The 20,329-nt window shown below is 42.4% G+C and overlaps 2 protein-coding genes across 10 annotated transcripts in view; one reads left to right on the forward strand and one right to left on the reverse strand.

Annotated features, from left to right (window-relative positions):
- Positions 1 to 4,208, forward strand: part of PODXL (podocalyxin like) — a 40,646-nt gene extending 36,438 nt beyond the window's left edge. For 4 of the 6 annotated variants that reach the window (XM_048963794.1, XM_048963821.1, XM_048963777.1 and 1 more), the window contains one exon: positions 713 to 4,208. In XM_048963794.1, the coding sequence (XP_048819751.1) occupies positions 713 to 907 (195 nt within the window). In that variant the 3' untranslated portion in view covers positions 908 to 4,208. The remainder of the gene's footprint in view (positions 1 to 712) is intronic. The other 2 variants (XM_048963785.1, XM_048963811.1) reach the window with 1 other exon arrangement.
- A 2,726-nt stretch (positions 4,209 to 6,934) lies between these two features.
- MKLN1 (muskelin 1) overlaps positions 6,935 to 20,329 on the reverse strand; it is a 679,793-nt gene continuing 666,398 nt past the window's right edge. For all 4 annotated transcript variants that reach the window (XM_048933812.1, XM_048933811.1, XM_048933810.1 and 1 more), the window contains 2 exons: positions 15,651 to 15,705; positions 6,935 to 13,872 (listed from right to left, as the gene is read on the reverse strand). In XM_048933812.1, coding sequence (XP_048789769.1) covers positions 13,751 to 13,872; positions 15,651 to 15,705 — 177 coding nt within the window. In that variant the 3' untranslated portion in view covers positions 6,935 to 13,750. The remainder of the gene's footprint in view (positions 13,873 to 15,650; positions 15,706 to 20,329) is intronic.

A 20,329-nucleotide genomic window follows, 5' to 3' on the forward strand; every position in this document is an offset into this window, starting at 1 on the left:
GGGAATGAGTCGCTGCAGTGAATGCAACATTGGGATGAGGTAGGGATGCTGCTCACGCTGGAGATGAAAAGGGAGCCTCTGCGGGGCTGAGGTGCAGCTAGGAATAGCATGGCTCTGAGCACTGGGTGATTCATTGCCTGATGCAGCACTCCCCAAGGAGTGGGGATGGCCCAGCCACAAGTGTGCATTGGGATATGGATGGATGAATGGAAACTGGTTTCTAACAGGAGCTCCAGGATAGGGCGTGGAGTTGATGCTGATCTGGAATAAATGGGCCAGCAGAATCTGCAAGCTGGGAGCTGCCAAGGGCTGAAGGGGAGAGTAAAAACCAAGCAGTTAAAGAGAAACAAGGGTGCAGAGGGGGAGCTGGGGAGGCAGAAATACGGATGCAGAGTTGAGGCAAGCCAAGGATGCTCTGCCTCTGGTGCCGGCCTCCTCCCAAGGGGTGCTGTGGGGACACAACCCCATGACCAGACAACTGAGAGGTTTTCTGCACATCTCTGGCTGCTCCTTCCTCTTTCCACCATCAGCAGTCTCTGTTTCCATCCAGCTCCATGCTCCTATCTTGCTGACTGCAGCCGCAAACTCAGCATGGAGTCTCTCTCATGTATACATGTTGCAGCCTCATCAGGCTGGGAGGTGATAAATGCTGCACATATGGCACAGCCAAGGCTCTTCCTTATTGGGGTTTTTGGGTTTTCTTTCCTCATAGCAGCGCCTGACAGAGGAGCTACAGACAATGGAGAATGGCTACCATGATAACCCCACACTGGAGGTGATGGAAACGGGCTCTGAAATGCAGGAGAAGAAGGTGAACCTTAACGGGGAGTTGGGGGACAGCTGGATCGTTCCTCTTGACACCATCATGAAAGAGGACCTAGAGGAAGAGGAGGACACGCATTTATAGGGTGCAGTATTTGAGAAGGCAAAAAACAACCCCCTGAAACACCTAATCCCTTTCCCTAAAAAAAAAACCAAAACAAACGTGACCCTCCCATACACATACATGATTCCAAAAGAAGGCAGAATTCCCAACAAACCCCAGAAAACCCCTTGTGAGCTAATTGCAGCCACCACACGGGGTGAAGGACGGAAGGGAAGGACACGAGAAGACACCTCCATGGCACATCACCAACACAACACAGTGGCCACATCCAGTCCAGCAGCTCTGTCACCCATGGGTGCTCCTGGGGACCTGTCCAGCAGATGGGCCAATCCTAGCAGGGATGGCGTTGCTGCTCTGCTGTCTCCAAACAGGGATGCTTGAGGCTTTCTAGCAGCAGGGATGCTGTATCCCCTCCCATTCCCCATCTGAGTGCATCCTCCAGCTTCCAAGTGACTCAAAAAGTAAAAAGAAAAGTAATCAGGATGGGAGAGGGAGCACAGCTCCTGATAGCTAGGTGGCACCTGGCAGTTAGAGCTAGAAAAATCCTCTGGCCCATGCTGTTTAATCATCATCCTCCCCTACAGCTCCCTCGCAAAACACCCAGGGACTGAGCTGGAAGAGCTGGAACACTCCATTTCCTCCTTTCTTATCCACTTTTCATCCTCACCCAGCTGCTGTTTAAAAATGCACACTGGCCACATTTTGTGGCATAAGCAAATGCATGCATGCAGGCATGGCTGGACTGGGGGTGTTGAGGCCAAATCCCACACTGCCTTTATCAGCCCCACAAAGGGCTGGGCAGGTTCTGGTTACAGCCCAGGAGAGGTGAAGGGAACAGTGCAGCATCTCCCAGTGAGAGGGAGAGGACAAGGTGTCACTCCTTGATTTTGTATCTCCAAGGAAGTGTTTAATGAGACAAAGACAAAGAATGCTGTTGGTGGTTTTGGCTGTAAAGGAACCCAGCTGTAACACAGACCAGTTCTATGGTTTCATTTACCTGTAGAAGCATCTGATCACCTTCGAGTAGTGATGCAGCACAGCCGTTTTCTCCTGAGGCGGATGCTGATGTGCACAGCGATGTTTTGTTCTGGCAGGGAATTCTGTGGTCATGTTCTCTTGTGTTAACTACAGAAACGATACAAGAGCAGCAAAGGTGTGAGCCAGGTAGCTTGGCTGCAGTCAGAGTTTTCCATCCATTCAGCCCTTGGCATTTCCTCTCCATGAGGTTGGTGATCTCCATCCTCATCCTCAAGGTTTTCTTCTTCAGAAGTACTTAAAATAGCAGGGATCTGTGAAGAAGCCTCCAGCAAGGCTTGTACTGAACCTCGGTCTCCTGTCAAGGTCTCCCTTTGTGGTAAATCTTCAAAGGGGAAAAAAACAGGAGCAGAAAATGGCTGGACTAAGGCTATTTGTGGTTTTCCCCTTCCTGCCACAGTTCCTCAGTGGCTCTAGAAGGAAAGTTTCACAGCAGGCAGTCTGGCGCGGAAGGGACCTGAATTCCCTTGGGTGAGGGCATCTCCTGGATCTCATGCATCTTCACAGCACGCTGAGGTTGGAACAAACCTCTTGGTCCATCTGCCCTAATCCCTGCATCAGCAGGGACACCCAGAGCTCTGCCCAGGATCACATCCAGGTGGGTTTGAAGATCTTCAAGAAGGGAGAAATGCTGACATTGAGGTGCTGTGCAGCAAATCCGCAGTGGTCCCGGTGAGGCAGAGGAGCTCCAGGTCAGTGCAATGGAGGAGCCATTCCCAAGGCTGTCCCAGAAGATGGACAAAGATAAAGAGGTGAGGAGAAATGACAACGTTGGCAAAACTCTGCTCTAGTCCATCAGAGTTGCTCACAAATGGAATGGTCAGAGCAGCTTGCTCAGCCCCAGGACAGAAGCTGGAAGAAGATTCGTCTTCTCCTATGGGCCAGCTATTTTCCTTCTCTCCCACACTGAAGGACATAGTTGAAAGTGTTCAAGCCTAACTATTTTTGTATGTAAATATTACTGCTATTCATTAGCAATGTATTCCGCACACTTCACTTATCTGTGCACTGCACTACGGGGAAGCAATTTGGGGGGGGGGGGGGGGGAGTTTAAAAAAAAAAAGAGATTTAAAAAGCTAAAGGCCTGTCTGGTAGGGGATTGCAACCCAGCATATAGCAGGAGAACATCTGATGAAGCTGCTTGGATAACCCCATGCTGCTGCATGTCAGCATCATATTAACGTTGGCAAATAGGTCTTGGATGGGCAGCAGCATGGTTCAGCCTTAAGGAACCACTCTAGCTGTAATGCTTTTGGAAGCGTGTTGCTTCCCAGCTGTCCAGGATGGGTCTTTGGACTCATATTTCTGTCCTTAGCATAAAATAAAAGCAGTACGTGCCTAAGATCCCCTTCCAGTGAAGAGATGCCAAAGTGCTTTAATGAATCAGGTCCAAAGACTTTCCCAGAGAACCCTACAAAGGCTTGAGATCAAGCAACCTTAAATCTTTCAGAGCAGAAACCGGTGGAGATATTAACTGCTCAACAAGTGCTTACAGTGATTTATATTTGAATAGGAATTGTACATTTATTTATTTTTCCAGACACCATATTTTTAAACCACTAATATTTTATAGTAGATTTTCCTTCCCCTATTTAAAGAACTATTTCCTTGGGAAAAAAAGAAAAATAAAGTTTTTATGTTGATAACATTCTTTTTGAAAAAAAAGAAAAAAAGAAAAAAAAAAACATCGGGTAGGAAATGCAGCATCTTCAGCCTTAATATTTCCCTTCATAGACTTGTAGCCATAACTGTTAGACCAAAAAGAAGGATTTACCCATGCATTTCCTCGCTGCCCCTCTCTCCTTCCCCTCACTCCTCTTCCCTTCCCCGAAATAGCTTTAACACCCAATATGCTGTACAAGGACTATTACTCTTACCATTTGGTAAGACTTTTGTAAGCAGTTCAGATGTTCTTGCAAGAGACTTTTCTATTTGCAGATTCACAAGGAGCATGTAAATACTTTAGGACCATTTATCTCCCACTCACAGTGCCATGACCCAACCGAGCAGGTTGATGCTGTGACTTGCCTACAGCCGAAGATAATTACCCACAATGGGCTGCAGAAGGAGATCCTATTTCCCAAGGCAGCTATCCATTGAACCTTGCAAATATTGTAGAGCTCTCATGTACTGTATAGCAGCATCTCTCATGGGGACAGGAGTCTGATTTACACTGGAATTTAATGAGGAAAACTGGATCGTAGAGATTATTCTTGCATTTTCCTACAAATATATTTTGAAAGCATCATGTATTTCTGTCAATAAACATTCGTATGTAAAAGATTGATTTCTTGGCTGAGTGGAAGATGTGTTGTGTGGGGAAGCAGAGCTTGTGCTCAAGAGCCATAACCAGTTACACGCATAACCATGGCTGAGCTTGGTTGGAAGCCCAGCATAGGCACTGCATGGTCCTGTTGGCAACAGCGTGTAAAAATTTTGGGGGAGGGAAGGAGAAAAGCACAGACCTTCAGACATCCAGCCCTGTAGGAGTTTCTGTTTCTGCCATGCTAAAGAAAGTATGAAGTGATGAAAACATTCCCTTAATTAAACAAGTGGATACCCATAGGTGTGGGATGCTAAGCTGATTGAGGTGAGGGCAAGCTTTTAAGTGTCTCTAAAAGACTCCATAAGGCCATAGTCAGCCAAGTCTGTGCCATTCCCCCTGCTCCAGCCACGGGCTAAGGCAAAACTGGGCTGTCCATAAAGAACCACCCCTGTCTGAACTGAGGATTGGGCAGAAATTGGCTACTCCAAGGGAAGCAAACTGCTGGGTATTTCCAGCTACAGAAAAAAGACGACAAGTTTCTGTTGTTTTTCTCAACTATTCTTCTTATGGCTGTTCAGTTTTAGCAGTCAGTACTAACCACTGCACTGCAGATCTATGTGTGGCGTGCAACCCACACAGCCCTCCAAGGTCAAGAGATGCATGAGCAACCAAGGTGGCAAAGCAGCAGCAATGTGGGCAGTGCAACACTTCCATTTGCCTCCTTGCAACCCAAAGAAAACATTTTGTTCCAGGTTGGATGGACGAAAAAAGAAAAGAAAAAAAAAAAGGGAACTTGGTTTGATTTAAGTACTGAGAGTCAGCAATTTGCATCAATCTGTGTTCTAGCGCCGTGTTCCTCCCCAGTAGAAGTTCTTGCAAGTGACAGCACACAGCGGATTTATGGAGCACAGATCCAGCTAATCATCGCTTGCACAGAACAGGATGTTTTCTCAGCTTTTCTGCAGCACAGAGGACAGGGCAGGCTCACCCAGCAGGAACAGTGCCTGCTGTCCAGACAGAACACACCATCAATTCGACAGTATCTGCACCGCTCAATCTGTTCACAGTTTTTCCATCCTCAGAAATAAGTGATGTTAAACAGATCTGAAATGTACACTCTTGCTAGCATATGCATTTTTATTAAGAAAAAAAAAAAACAAAATACATTCTCTCCTTATGTACATTACATACATCATAACTACATTTGTAGGTATTCCTCATGTCACTCATCCACTTATGTACAGCACAGGGCTTTCAGATCAACCCAGAAATAATCGAAGATGATTTTTGCCAAGGAAGTAAATTAACATTCCAGGCTGAACAAAGATAATTCATTTAACTGCAAAGAAAAGGCAGGGATGGGGAATGACCACAGTCCAGGAATGATGCCTGTGACCACCACGGTAAATGGGGGCTCAGTGCAGGACCAGTCAGTATTTGAGTTGCTCACTGAAAGATGCATGCAGTTCAGTGTTCTCTCCCATGGATGCTCTTGCAAGCCCAGGGCTGCACTCCAGTTCAGCTCTCCTGAGGTCAGGTGCCCAAGACCACAGCTGCAGTAAAAAGGGAATTCAGAGGGACAGCAGAGTCTGGGGGGGTGCTGCAGGAATGCAAATGCTTTGGGTCAGATGCCAAAACAGAAAAAAAGGTCAGACTCTGGATAGGGTGTTGATGCTCACAAATCCAAGCACTACATAAAGATATTCATTTTGGGGGGGACCACAGAGTGTAGAGGACAAGAAAACAAACATCAAAAGTCCAGACAAACAGACCACCACACTGTATAGTGCTAATGAGAGGCAACCAACTAACAAAACAGCTTGAAAATGCACCCCGACCAGGTGACAGTGAGAGCTCAGCCAGCTTAGCTGTGTTCAACTCCACACTCGTATGCTATCATTGCATTTAAGAGAGGTAGTTCGTTTCAGTGTTTTCAAAGTACAAAGTTCAACAGGAACATGTTTATCAAGACTCCTTCATACTTCTAAAATGCAGCATGTTGACCTCAACATCTAAACATACAAGATGGATTTAACTACCAAGACTGGAATGTGGTCTCCCATTAACTGAGAATAAGCCAAAGGGCTGTAATTTTCTGCCCCTAGGCAAGGCAGCATGCAAGGTTTGGGACCTGCAAGACTCAAGTCTCCCAAGAACATACATGTTTGTGCAATTAAGCTCTTTTCTCTGGCTGAAGGTCTCCCCAGCATCCCCTCATTTCCTGCTGTGGGGAGGGCATACTAGAAGACAACACAGAAAACACAGCTTTGTTAGACAGCAGCAACTCCTAATAACTAAGGTTTCTTTTGTTTTCCACATCCCAACACTGAAGCTTCTGAAGTGAGAGGTGTTTTGCACATCAAAACATCAAATGGAGGGAGAGAGGTTAGGAATGAGGAGGAAGAAAGGAAATATTTGGCTTCCACTGTAAAGAGTGCCTTTCCAATTGCCATGGCAGACAAGAGGGGAAAATAAACACAACTATCCTCAGAAAAATGTAATAGTCATATCAATATAGGAGTTCTTATCAACATGGGAGACCTCTGTAGTGCTTAGCAAAGGGAACCAAGCCATCCAACTTGACTACTGCATATTACTGCAGTGTATGGACAGGTATGAAGATCAGCCAATATTCAGACGTGACTATTTTCTGAGAATTCTGACTTGCAATTAAGGAAGTAGATATTGATAAAAGTCACTTTCCTCTGCTAAGAGTTGAGATTTATTTTTCAAGGCCTGAAGCCTTAAAAAAAAAAAAAAAAAAAAAAAAAAAAAAAATTCAGTTTTCTTCAATGAAGAGACTCTATTGACGCGTTGCAGTACTTTTCTATTTAGTGAAACATGATGTAAATGATTCAGTCCTTTAGGCAGCTAGTTACCAAGTCAGGATATTCAGAGTATTTTCTCATCGCTGGGATGAAAAACACGTCCACTGGTCTTTTGGGAAGCTGAGAAGACTGCAACCACTGGGGTCACCATTTTAGTCTAGTCTTCTCACCATCATATTAACTAAAAAGTAAGCTAACATTCCCTCAATTCCACCAGCAGCTTTTGTTAGAAAGCTCAGGGCATTTTTAGGTTCTAACAATCTTTAAGTCTGTGAGACCTGATTGTGCTGCAAAACTTTCAGTACGTTTTAGTTCAAGCCTCATTGGCCTCTCTGCAATTGTTGGCAAGACTGAAAAAGGGGGCTGGAAATCTTCCTTAAGGTATGTCCTGTGTGTTCATCTTTATGATGACTGTGACAGACAGAGAGGGCCGAGGGCCAAGGCCCAAGATGAAGCTCCAGGACTAGAAGAACCTGGTCTTGCATCACCCCTACTTGAAAAAGAACCTGAGAATCCAGACTGAGTAAAGAAAATCTGCTCTAATTTTGAGCTACTTAAGAGTCAAGGCTTTCCATGAAATGCACATCACATGATCATCACGGCATCATCCCAAGTCCACTTCTCATGTCTCTTTGTCCTACACTACGGAAATAAATCAGACACCAACTACTTGCTGTCTGTCTACACTGGTTAGGGATTTGGGATTACAGAAGCGAGTGCTAGAAACCTAGAAGAATTATTGAGATGAACTTGCTACTACCATCTTCTCCTCATGTCAAACAGCTATCACACTCCAGCTGCTATGCAAAATAAACAAGGCTCAGACAGGAGGAAAGCATTTATCACAGCAGTTCTAGGAGAAAACATTGTGATTCAGATATTTTTCTTCCAGAGTAGTAGCAAAACCAAAACCTAACCTGGTAGAGCTCTTCAATCACCACAATTTTTTCAGACACAAACTGCAATGCTACACTAGAGCTGTACACACCGATTTCTGACAGCACACAAATACTTACACTTTCCAGGTCATCAGTAAAGGCTGAGCTGCCTTACAGCAAACAGCTGGAGGCTGAGACAAACATACACCTTTGTCTCTACCAAGTATAAATTCAGATTTCAAGGTACTAATGTGATATACTGACAGATGTTGCAAGTCTGTGGCTATAAATGTTCAGAAGCAGGGCACAATTTGGGTCACAGCAAGAACTTGGAGTTCACCATATTGACAAATGGAGTTCAAACACATGAAAGCAAAGGAGACAGCAGCAATGTTACCTTCAGGATCCATGCTTGCAGCAGATGCTGCCTTGCAGACCTCTAGACTCAAGACATACAGCTGGCATCATATACAAACACACAACCACTACTGTCTGCAGAGGTTTACATATAAAACCAAGGCATTTATGGATAACCCAGAAATCCATCGAGTTCTTTGACCTCTGCCAGAATGCCAAAAGCATACCTGCTGACATTAACCATCATGATTTCTCATTCTCACTTTCAAATGGCAACAAGCAGGTAACTAGCTGGCTGGCACAGTCATGCTAAAGCTGGGTTTAGATGCATTACCTACAAATAAAACATGTGGAATCAATTTAGCCAAGCACTGAGCCATGTACTATTATAATGGTTTCAGCACAATAAACTTAATTCTTCCACTGAAGTTCTCATTATAATGGAACCTTTAAGTAAAACAGTGATTTTGCCTTGAAATTGCTGCCACAACTTGAATACTTCTAGTATAGCCTTTCCCATGATGGGGTATCCTGATCATATCTACCATACCCAAAGGCATTTAGATACACTAACAGTACATTTGCATTTCAACAACATTTACAGCTCAAGCACTACTATTAATCTGTATCAAGAACAAGTCATGTAGCTACTCTTAAATCCCCCTTTCACAAAAAAAGACATCTCAAAATTTCCACACAGAAGCAGCATGGCCAAGCTCATTTGTTAATGTTCTGTTCTGTTTCTTATGTTCTTTCTCCTGATCAGAACAGTGGTAATTATTTGTTTTAAAGTGGGTCTACCTCTGTTTCTGGGACAACTACAGCTGTAAAGCAGCTCAAGAACTTCCAGAGAAGCACATGAATTAGTTTTGCTGTCAGGGCTTCTCTTGACAACAGCCAAAGATTCTTTAACTCGGAGCCAGCCATAACTAATAAGCTAAAATTCAAAGAGCACACAGCAGGGATCAATGCTTCACAAGACATTTTTCCACTTCTAAATATAAAGGTTCTGGATAGAAGCATATGTAACACTTTTTGTCATTTTCCTCAAAAGCAGCACAGCATTACATCAACAGAATCACTACACGTACGGAGATGAAGGAGCACTGAAGTCCAATAGCTCTATGGTAAGTCCTTCTCAATCCTGAAAAACAGAAGGCACCAAGAGATGAACAGTTGTAGTTTTACAGCTACCTGCCACCTTTCTGCATCTGAAACAAGTGCAGTTGTGTCTTTTATTACAGTAAAAGCAAACTTAAGAAAAAAAAAAAAAAAAAAAAAGATGATTCGAGTTTTTCAGAGTACTGCTCTGAATTTATTGCTCACAGCCTGCAGCATTCACAAGTGCAAGTTTTCACAGCAGGACAAGATTGGTCTACAGCACTGTGACAACGGAAACTCCCTTCTAAAAATTTGCACACATCAGGAAAACGATTCAGAAAACAGCTGTTCCACAAAACCCCACAGAAAACACTCTTCCAGGGTAATCACTATGCCTGGAAGGGGTCTGTTCTGGAAGAAGAAATAGCTAATGGAGACCCTGACACTTGTGGCTGCTCATGAAAGAACACAGATGAAACTGTTGTGACCTCTTGCCACTAGCCCCATACCTCTGAAAGGAATCTGCATTCCTGCAAATAGGTGGGTGTGAGTCATTTACTGACACTTCTCCATCATTTAATTTTCAGGCTAGGTCCCTTCCAACTAGGGCCATTCTGTGATTCTGTTAGTGTAATTCATGACCAAAAAAGTTTAGCAATTTAAATTAAGCCTATCCATCCTTATTTTAGTACAGACTTCTTAGAGATAAGCTGCAGTGTGTTCTTCAGAAAAGCTCCCTAATTCCAGCCTAGTTGCAATTGCACAAGGCAAATACTTCTGAGAGAAAAATCCTTCCAACCAGGACATCACATATCAATTAGCAATGTCATGCCCTTATTTTGAAAAATCAGTCCTCTTGACCCTTGAGCTAGAACAAGTCTGTGTGTGTCCAAAGCAATTCAGGGCAAGCAAAACCAAAACCCATTTATGCACATGATTGAGTATCACTATGTGAACCACACCTATGGGATGGTGCCAGGAGAAAGAGCAAACAGAACTTCTGTGACACAAAAGTTGTCCTTCCTCATTATACTCAGCAAAAGGAAGGAATGCTTACACATTACAATCATCATCCTTGAAAGAGCCAGAAGAGAAAAACCACAGCTCATTTCAACGACCACTTTGCAACAGCTTTCAGATCACCCCAGGAGCAATGCTAATTAATAGAAGGGCAAGGAGGTGGCTGTCCTCTCCTCATTGGTAACACCACCACCTAAGCAAGTCCTTCTGCCCCTTGACACATGAAAACGTGATTGAGTCATGTTATGATATCAGCGCTCTCTTGTCACGTTGAAGAAATCTGAAGGACTTCTGCCTTGTGATCACCATGAGGGGCTATATAATGCAAGCATGAACAAACTCAATTTTGCCTAATCTAAGTGGGCAAATCAAACCTGAAGGGTTTTATTTCTCAAGGAAATCATATTGCTTCATAGCAGTAACTTCACATAAAGAACAATTTGGTGATCCTCAAAATAACGTTACAGCTTAACACAGTTTAGAAATAAATTACTGTAAAGACTGTATAAAAATTGCAGAAAGTCACACTATGATAAAGGCAAATACAGCATGCGTGTCTTTATGCTAGAAGTGACTGGCCTCTGCTACAGCCTGCATGCAGTACAGGGGAGGCTTAAAAACTCTCCCATAGCTCATGTACACTTGAGATGTTGCATGCACTGTGCTGCAAAAAGTTTTCAGGCGTCTCTTTTCTTGTTGTACTGCAGCATCTCTGTAATGATCACACCTATCATTTCCTGGAACACAATCGGTATCTTTGAAGATCTTCATGTAATTATGTTCAAACTCTCCCTGCTCCTTAACTGTCTTTTTTTTTTTTTTAAATACTTCCCCATTCCAAAATTCTAATTTTTTATTTTTTTTTAATAAGGTAGTGCAGTATATACCAATGCTAAGAAATCATTTAGTAGAAGCACACAGAACCAGGAAATACCCTAGGCAAAGCCATAAGAAGCCCTCACTGTAGATTAACATCTGTGGCCACAGGGTGCCTCTGCTGCTCAACAAATACCCAGAAGCTGAGCAAATAGTTTCTGCTGGTTAATCACCAGCTGGAATCCACAAACTGTGCTGGTATGAGCTGAAATCGATCGGCTCAGGATAAAGGTAGACCAATATTTGATCATCCTGAAGTGCTCTCATTAGCTGGGATTGTCCATCCTATAGAAACAATGCTTGCCTAATTCAGACAAGGAATTCATTTATTCTGTGCTACAGAAAGAGGGCTAGGCTGCCAGGATTTGCACATACCTCTGAGAACAGTGAGTTTTGACTGAATTTCTGTAATACAAACCAGCTCAGCAGCAACGCTGTTCACACAGCCTTTAGCATTTCTGAACTTCCACCATCTACTCACCACGGCTCCTCAATCTAGTTTTGGGTTCATGATTACGCAGAGACTGAAAAGTACTGCAGGGTTGCAGTATTTTAGCTGGTTGTGTGAGATGTGTCCAGTTCAATCTCAATGGAAACAGTGCCTCAGTTAGCAAAACTCACCCAGATTAGCACCTCCAGTATCTCTGTTCCTATGGCATAGGCTCTACTTCAAGTAGTTAACAAAGCGATTGCAAACGTAGCATAAAACCTAGCAGTCACCTAAAAACTTTCCATGTCACTGGAAAAAAAAATACCATGTTTCAAAGAAACAATTTCATCAAATTTCATTTACTGCACTGCGTATTCTTCCACAGACATCTGATTTGCTGACCACTGAAGTATACAATTTCTAAACAGTCTCAAGTTACAGGTTACTTAAAACACTGCATCTATATACTCCTCCCTGAAGACACAGCAAAGCCCAACCTCTAACACACTGTTCCTTTCTGGGTGATTAATCACCAGCATGGAGGTTTAAAATTTATTTCTAACATACCAGAACTACGGAAGTTGCTCAAGAACATGATTAAAGATGCAATACAATGCAATCAAAGCAAGCAGACACTCAAGCTCTGGAAAAGACACTTCACTAACTCTTTATTTCAAGAGCTCAAATCATCTTTGCACACACACACAGGACTTCCATCAAGTTCAACAGGAGCTGTGTAGCCGCAGTGAGTGCAGCAATGGTACCCTGCTGGCACGAACATTTCTGGACATAAAGCTTTGCAGTTCATATACGATTTACAACAGCCAGTTTTGTATTGAATGCTTACTGACACTGAACGCAAAAAAGCTGCTAATGCTCAGTATGAGTATCCTTCATTCCACTTCATAGTGCAGCACCAAGCCCTTACCTTATTTAAAAGAAGACTTTCAGCAAAGAAGAATATATTTTCTATACATATGCATCAGCTTGCTTTTTAAAGGAGTTTATGCTAAAAAGGCCTCCTTCACATTCAGAGTAAGGTCTAAAATGCATTTAAAAGTAAAGAAACTGCACTACACAAACAGAAGACAAGCTGTTTGGAGCAAACCTCTTTACATTTACACACTGACAAATGCACACAGAAGCATAGGTGTATGTAAACGAAGACAATCTGCTTCGGAAATCCTACACCCAACCTGGAGTCAGGTTGCAGAGGTTGGGTGTGTGAGTGGAAGACCCAGTCCTGCAGAGCGCTGTGAGGACCTGCAGAGTTTTTCCATCAGGAGAGCATGGCACTGGAAACAGAGCAATCCCTGAAAAGGAGCCCATGCAGACAACCCCTGCACTCCCGTTTTCTGACAGTTTCTCTGAGGCTCCCCCATGACTGTCAGGTCTAAGTGGAAGACTCCAGAGAACGGAAGTTAGGCATTTAGGTTTAGACTAGATATCAAATGCAATCAGACACTGCTGCCAGTCAGGTTCTCAAAAGAGAAGACAGACAATTTGTAACACATGCTCCCTTCACATGACACCCTGCGATTACAAGACTCAAGACACATATATTACTATTACCTCAACACACGCCAGTGCCTTGCTGCCAAGTTATTCAGCTGCTGAGGATGGACTTGTAGGACAAAGCAATACATCATGACTAGCAACAAATGAGCAAAGAACCACCACCCCTTTTCCCATGAAATCCAAAATAAAACCTATCATCTTTAATTCCAGACAGCCCACAAATTTCAATTTTCCTCTAGAGGGAAAAGCGATCACTGCACGATGGGGTTTTATTTTCTTCTCCTCCCCTCTCTTTTCTCCTTACATTTGCTAACTCAAAATTCAATGTCAGAAAAAATATATATATATTTAGTCAGAAGTATGTCAGTTACATTTTTATTAACCTACTCCAAGGGAAAAGCTTCAGGGATTCACCATACAAGTATAAAACCCCTTTCAAACACCTAGGGGTTACTATATTACTTCATCCCAGCAGTCAATCGATGCAGTAAAAAAAAATTAAAATACTGAAAATGGATGCTTTTCCCCTCTTCCACGTGTCCAGTGATCGCTCTGTTACAGCGTGATGAGGTCTACCAGGTTGCCTTTAGGAGGGGTCATGTTGTCCGGAAAGAAGTTGACTAATGTGTCAAACAGCTGAGTTCTCTGCGCATAAGTGTGATCAACATCTGAAAATCCTGAGGGAAGAAAAAAAAGGGAAAGCAAGTCAGTGCTTACTACTTTAAATGCTCAGTTCAGCTGTGGAATAAACCGGCTTTTCATTCTAAATGGAAGTTAATTATCTGCTGCATTTTTGTCCCTGACTAAAGCCCAGCTAACATCTACAGCACCGTACTAACAGAGCTGCCAGCTTCTCATCCCACTACTGTATGCATGTAAGCACATCAAGTTCATGTCACTCCAAGCCAACACCGAAATCAAAATGCCATAAGAGGTAGTAGGCAAACGGCTGTCAAGTCTGAGGACAGTCCTGAAGAAACCAGGGAAGCAAAAGTCCTCAGGGGACTGCTCTGATGTCCCAGAAAATAGGATTCGTGTAGCTATTTTTATTTGGTGTCTCATTTCTTCTGCCCTCAGGCCCTCATTATCTCATGACTGCCTTAGCCAGAACCAGTACTCACACTGCTCATAGTTTTTCTTGAGACAAGCTCTACTAATGGTAGGAGTCCCGAGTTAAGAGCTGCTGTTTAATTGCTGGTCTGCACTGCGGATCCAGCCTGCATCTTGGCACGAGGTCTCTGCAAAATCATTTTGTGAAGTGCCTCCTCCTGACAGGGGAGGGTTTACTCTACCAGCAGCATTGTTTATCCAAATCCTCATACTTAAACCATCAACAGCAAGAACAATAGAGTGGGCATACAACAATTTCCTCTGCTTTGTACTACTTAAACCACTGGTATCTCAAAGGAATGTTTTTTAATTCACTTTTCAGTTAATCAAAGTCAACCAAGTTAATCAAACCAAGGGGGGTTGGTTGTTGCTTTATTTTAGCAGCACCATTTGATGCATGCGTCCTCCAATCTTTAAAGACAATCTCTGAATACAGCACTGTATTGTAGAACACAGTGGTGTTAATGTGGGAAAAAACTAACTCATCTTTCAGATCACTGAAAACTAGGAGGGGAAAAACAAAATCAAAACACTCCCCTGAAAACTAGCATTTACTTCCCTTAAAAAAACATATTTTAAACAACAGCATGAACTAGGTAGCACTGCCCAAAGTCAGCAATGCTTCATCCAGCAGGGCAGGTAATGCAGGCCTTATCCTTCCCTCAATTTCTTCCATAGGGATTTACATGGTTTGTCAAAACTGAAACGATCTCCACTCCCAGAGCCCAGCAGCTGGCTGGCAACACAAGTTACAAGAACACAAATTATGCCAACAGTCTTCCTATAGCTTGCCCAGGATTAATATCTGAACTGTTTAAAGCATGTTAACTGGATAGAATAGCAAAACAAATTATGGCTTTGGCTCAGACCTCCTGTTTTCAGACCTACATGCCACTGCTTTCTTCACTCTTGACATCCTGCCCAAAAGACTCATTTTGCAAAGAACACAATGAACTAAACTACTCCAGGAATTGCAATTATCCCAGCAAACAGCGCCGTAGCCATGCTGTGAGATTCCAAAGTGACATGACAAGATCCTGACCAAAGCTTCTGTTTATTTGGGCAACAGTAACGCATGAGATGTAATAAGAGACACAAAATGATCCCCAGAGGCATGGATTTAAAAGCACTGGTGACAGATGTTTTAAATATGGGCTCAAGGCATTGAGCACTGGTCATTATACTCTTTCAAATGCCTATGCATTTTCAAACTGAAGGCTCACGATACTCATAAGAGCATGATATTAAAAGAAAGAAAAAAAAAAACATACAGAAGAAACTAACAGTAATGACCTTTAGGAGAGGGAACATTCTCCATGCGATTCCTCTGATACACAATACTCACCAAGAGTGGTGAAATCCGAGCCAGACTTAAATAATGCTGAGGCAAGAAGCTGAAACTGCAAAACAGGAGGTGGAAGAAGAAAGAAAAAAATGCTGTTAACTGCATTGACAAAACAACAACAACAAACAGTGGCTTTAGAGTTGCTGGCTTTCTCTGCACAATCCTTAAAACTACTGTTACATGCACGTAAGTAACAGCAGACAATGCTCTCACATGAACAACACAGCTTAGCAGCACACATTAAATGTTTTCTTGTAGAGGTCTGAGTTAGACCAGCATTGAAAGGGTAACTGGTACAGTGCAGCGTGAACTGCTTTAACACACCAAAAGCTTTACATTTTGATAACCTTTCTGAAGAACAGCTCGTATCACAAGCTTGTTTGAGGCAAGGTCTTTTCAAGTTTAAAAAAAGTTCCTTGCTTGGGAATATCAGAATCAAGAGTAAAAGTAGATTAAGTAACACATTCATATTCTCCCTTAATATCTTAACAACAGGCAGTGAATATTAGCTTCCTCTGCCCCCAGCTGCTGTTTTCAGTTCCTCATGTTGAAGCAAAGCTCAGTGCTTTGTCATGTATCTTCAAAAAACTAGCCAATCCCTTAAAGGCTTGCAATGTTTTGTCTCCTCTCTATTTTATGTATGGTGATACAGCCCAAAGAAAGAAGGGTAAAATATGTAAAGGGAAGGAGAGGGTAGAACACCAGAAATTAGATATTGAGCAGTTTAATTTCAAAAAGAAAAAAGTGGAACAATGTAGAAGGTGACAAGTTGCAGTCAATGCTGATTTAGCAATAAGTTGTATCACATCAAGCTGATTTCTTCTACAAAGGCAGCAGGCCATAGGGACGGAACATGGGACTCTTTGTTTTAATCTTGTCTTTCATTGGACTTCAAATGCTTTTATATGATACTTAAGGTAAATTAGTGAGGAATTGCTGAGATTAAGCTAGCAGGGAATAATAGGCCAAGTAACTTAACTGGAGGTAGTCATGAGTGGTTTGATATCAAAACAGAACCATGAATCACAGAAGAGGAACAGGGCCTGGTCTGAAAGCAGAGGACACATTCATTCAGCCCACAGGCCTCGTGCCATGCTTATACCGCCAGCATGGAAGCAGTCATGCTTCAGATTGTTTTTCTGTTTCATCCAGGCTATAACGATGCAATTCACTAGGGTCAAGTGCAAATCAACAAACCTAGGAATAATCAGTCATACAAAACAGAACTGCAAAAATACATTTGCAAGCTGTAATAGATCATTGTCAGCCCATTGCAAAAATAACAAGTACAGCAGAAAACGAATGAAAAGGAGTCAGGTCTTCAAGTAAATCAAGTACTCCCGCTGTTCTAAGGCTTGTAAATTCTCATCTGCAATACAGCAAACTCTGAACGCCCTCTATCAATTAGCAGCATATTGGGAAAGTTCTAGAAAAATCAAGTGGTTTAAAAATCAAGCTCTGTCAATACAGTTTAAAGAGTCAGGGTTGCACAGCCTCTACAGAAGAATGCCCAAGGATGAAAGAGCAATGAGTCTCAAATGTAGAAGGCCTTTACGAAAAGGTAAGCCTACAACTAAGTGCAAGAACAACAACAAAAAAACCTTCAACAAAATCCAATCTGCCATCAAGAAAAAAGCAGTCTGAAGTAAGGACTGCAATGTGTCAGAATAAACCTGTAAATTTTTGTGGAGGCTATCACAGGAAGAGATTAAGAGACCACACAGAATCCAAAGGAACTGCACTGCTGCACGTGTACTTCACTGTGATCGAAACTTGTAAGACTTGCTTGGCCCTGCACCAGTAACATCCGTAAACACGGGCCCAGTTTAAATAGCTCCAAAAGTTCCAATAAAACCAGAGGCCAAATCCATTGTGCTTCTGATATAAAGTGCCATGTTCTAGCTATCTTCCTCTCACAAACAACTGCCTTACTGGCCTGCTGCCAAGCTGCCTGGTGACGCACTAAGCCAGCTCTGAGGACAATGCAGACACCACATGCTTTGAGGGATTCCCCCTCCTTCCCCAGGGACCACAGCCACTCAGCCAGAAACAGAAGTAAACCCCAGCTGGGGCTGGGCCTCAGGTATTCAGTTCCTAGAGATCAAATAACACAATCCAGGTAGTAACTTGCAGAACTGAGACCAAAAATCAGTTGAAAAGACCCTTTGCCAAGTATTCTACTCTTTACGCACTTTGAGTGACGAATTGCTGCTGCTATTAGCTCCTTTCTAGCCTCTGGGGAAAGGAGTATCTTTTTTCCTTCGATGATGCCACTGCAGTAGAGTTAACCTTGACAGTTGTGTTTACTTTTGCTTTAAAATGATACTTTATGCATCATTTCACATTTAAAAAGTACTTTATGATAGAAAAGTCAAGCAGGTATGTTACCAACATCAATTACGGACAGCACTGAAGCTTTATGCTGGCACACCACATTTGCATTAAAATCCCAACTAACTACACAATGTTCTCCCAAAGGACTCCCATTTTTTTCCCCTACGCATACGATTGCTACTGCTAAGTGAAGACCACCTCTCTTACACACCATTCACAGCATATATCCAATGCAACTTTTTTTTTCATATACTTCTGAACACACTATGAAAAAAAATAATTTCTGCATTAGTTTTTCTGTTAATTGATATCCTACCAGATAGTATTTCATATCTTGCTTCATTCTGGGTGCCCAATTTGAAACTACCATCTTTTTTTCCCCAAAAACATTTTGCTTTAAGCAGCTTTTACTGAATTCATTTGTAGCTTGAAGAGCAAAGCCCTCAACAGACTGCATATCAGATCCCTCCCATCTAGTACCAAAATGAAAGAGCCAATTAATGACCACCTAGAAAAAGTGATTTGCTTAAAGTCACATAGCAGCTCCGTTACGGAGGCGCGACCAGAACTCAATTATCCAGCAGAAGCATCCAACTGCTTTAATTGTGCCACCACCCATTTTTTTCTGACAATCCCTTCACCATGATGGCTTAATCTACTCCAAATTAAGCCTCCATGCAAAACACAACAGTTTACTTCATTACATAATTAAGTTCTCTCTCTGAGATCCAATCCTCCTTCTAAACTAATGCAAGGGTTCCTCAGAAATAGGGATTTAAGACAACTAACATAAGGTTCCACAACCACTTTCAGAGAAAAGCCTAATTAAGACTGCATAATTAATATTAATTCCAGTACTTTCCAACTTCTTCGTGTTTCCAGCATTAGCATTCTTTAATCAGTTTTACATATTTCACCTAGGTTTCTATCTAAAGCAAAAAAACAGTTCTGCTGTGTGACAAGCCATACAGGTTTTAGTGTATCTGCTGCATGCCTCTACTGTCGGCGCAAAGGGAAGATCAGTAGTTCTGTTTGGGATACTCGATGTAATTCCTCCTCCAGAAGGTCTGCACGCCGAGTGCTCAGATCGCAGCACAAAGCAGTTTCTCAGCTTTGACTGATTCTGTTGGGATGGCGCCTTGTAGTAAAGGCACAAAGAAGAAACAAGAGGCCTGCGCTGTTTGAGGATGGAGCTGTCACAAGCCGAAGTCTGGGAGGGTCGAACACTTATTTCAAAGACTCTCCTTGGCTCCAAAACCTCTGTTCCTGCAGCACTCAGAGCCTGAGGCTTTACAAAGAATCACAGCAGGACGTGAAGAACAGAAGCGTGCTTTTCTTAGCTCCTTCCTAGAACTATTTTTCCTATTTGGGCTTAAATTTTCCCAGAAATTTCACTCAAATGCAGACCTAAGCAATACTTTTGGGCTCTGCTGGCTTTTATCTGGCTAATTTTTTTTAAAGAAAATGTCTCAAGAATGGAAAGTATAAAGGAACCTTGAACAGGGGCCTCCAGCCCCAGGCTACAAATTAGTCTGGCCTCAAATTAGCCTCCAGGTTCTTGTTCGTTTTCTCCTACCACAGTCCAGGAAAAACAGATTTCAGCTTTTACTTGCACTTGGTACCTATGTTTTGGCAAGCTTAAGTTTCTTCTTCACACTAGGCAAATCTGTCTCATCGTCATAAACGGTTTTGTTTTACTTGGGCATTACTTTGTGATTCTTGCGGCAGCACTGGTCAATTTTTGGTAGCCTCTTCATTTCTTCTACAGATGCAAGTAAAGCAGCAGCGATGTTTTGGTTTTGATCAATCCAGTGTCCAGCTGAACACATAAGGCTGTGTTCCCTGATGCTGCTTTAGCAGCATCTATTTTTTCATGATATACAAGTAAAACACTTGGAATTCATTTTAAATTCCAGTTTCAATCACCCTTGTCTTTAAAAGCTTAAATTAGGGAAAAAACTTCAATTTAGGAAAAAAATTATCACCAAATGCACATTTATTTGTATATGAAATAGAACATTCATTCTGGCTTTTTTTTTTTTTTTTTTTTTCCAATGTCAAGAACTCCCAGTGCGAGCCTTTTATCCAACTTTCATCTCCTAATGACCCAGGATGCACAGATAGACTTCCATGTGCTCTGGAAATTTACTCTCCTTGCACACAGTATCACAGCCAGTAAACAGAAAAGATTCACTGATCTGAAAATGCTGAAGAAGTTTAAGTGATTTCAAGCAGGAACAGTTAAAGAGAACTTGATCTGCAATTGCAGGCAACAGCAGAAATATAGTTGTTGACATACAGCCTGTGGCTATTAAAATAAGCACCCATGAGATACCTACCTGCTA

This window comes from Lagopus muta, chromosome 1, assembly GCF_023343835.1.
Source record: "Lagopus muta isolate bLagMut1 chromosome 1, bLagMut1 primary, whole genome shotgun sequence".
Classification (NCBI taxonomy): Eukaryota; Metazoa; Chordata; class Aves; order Galliformes; family Phasianidae; genus Lagopus; species Lagopus muta.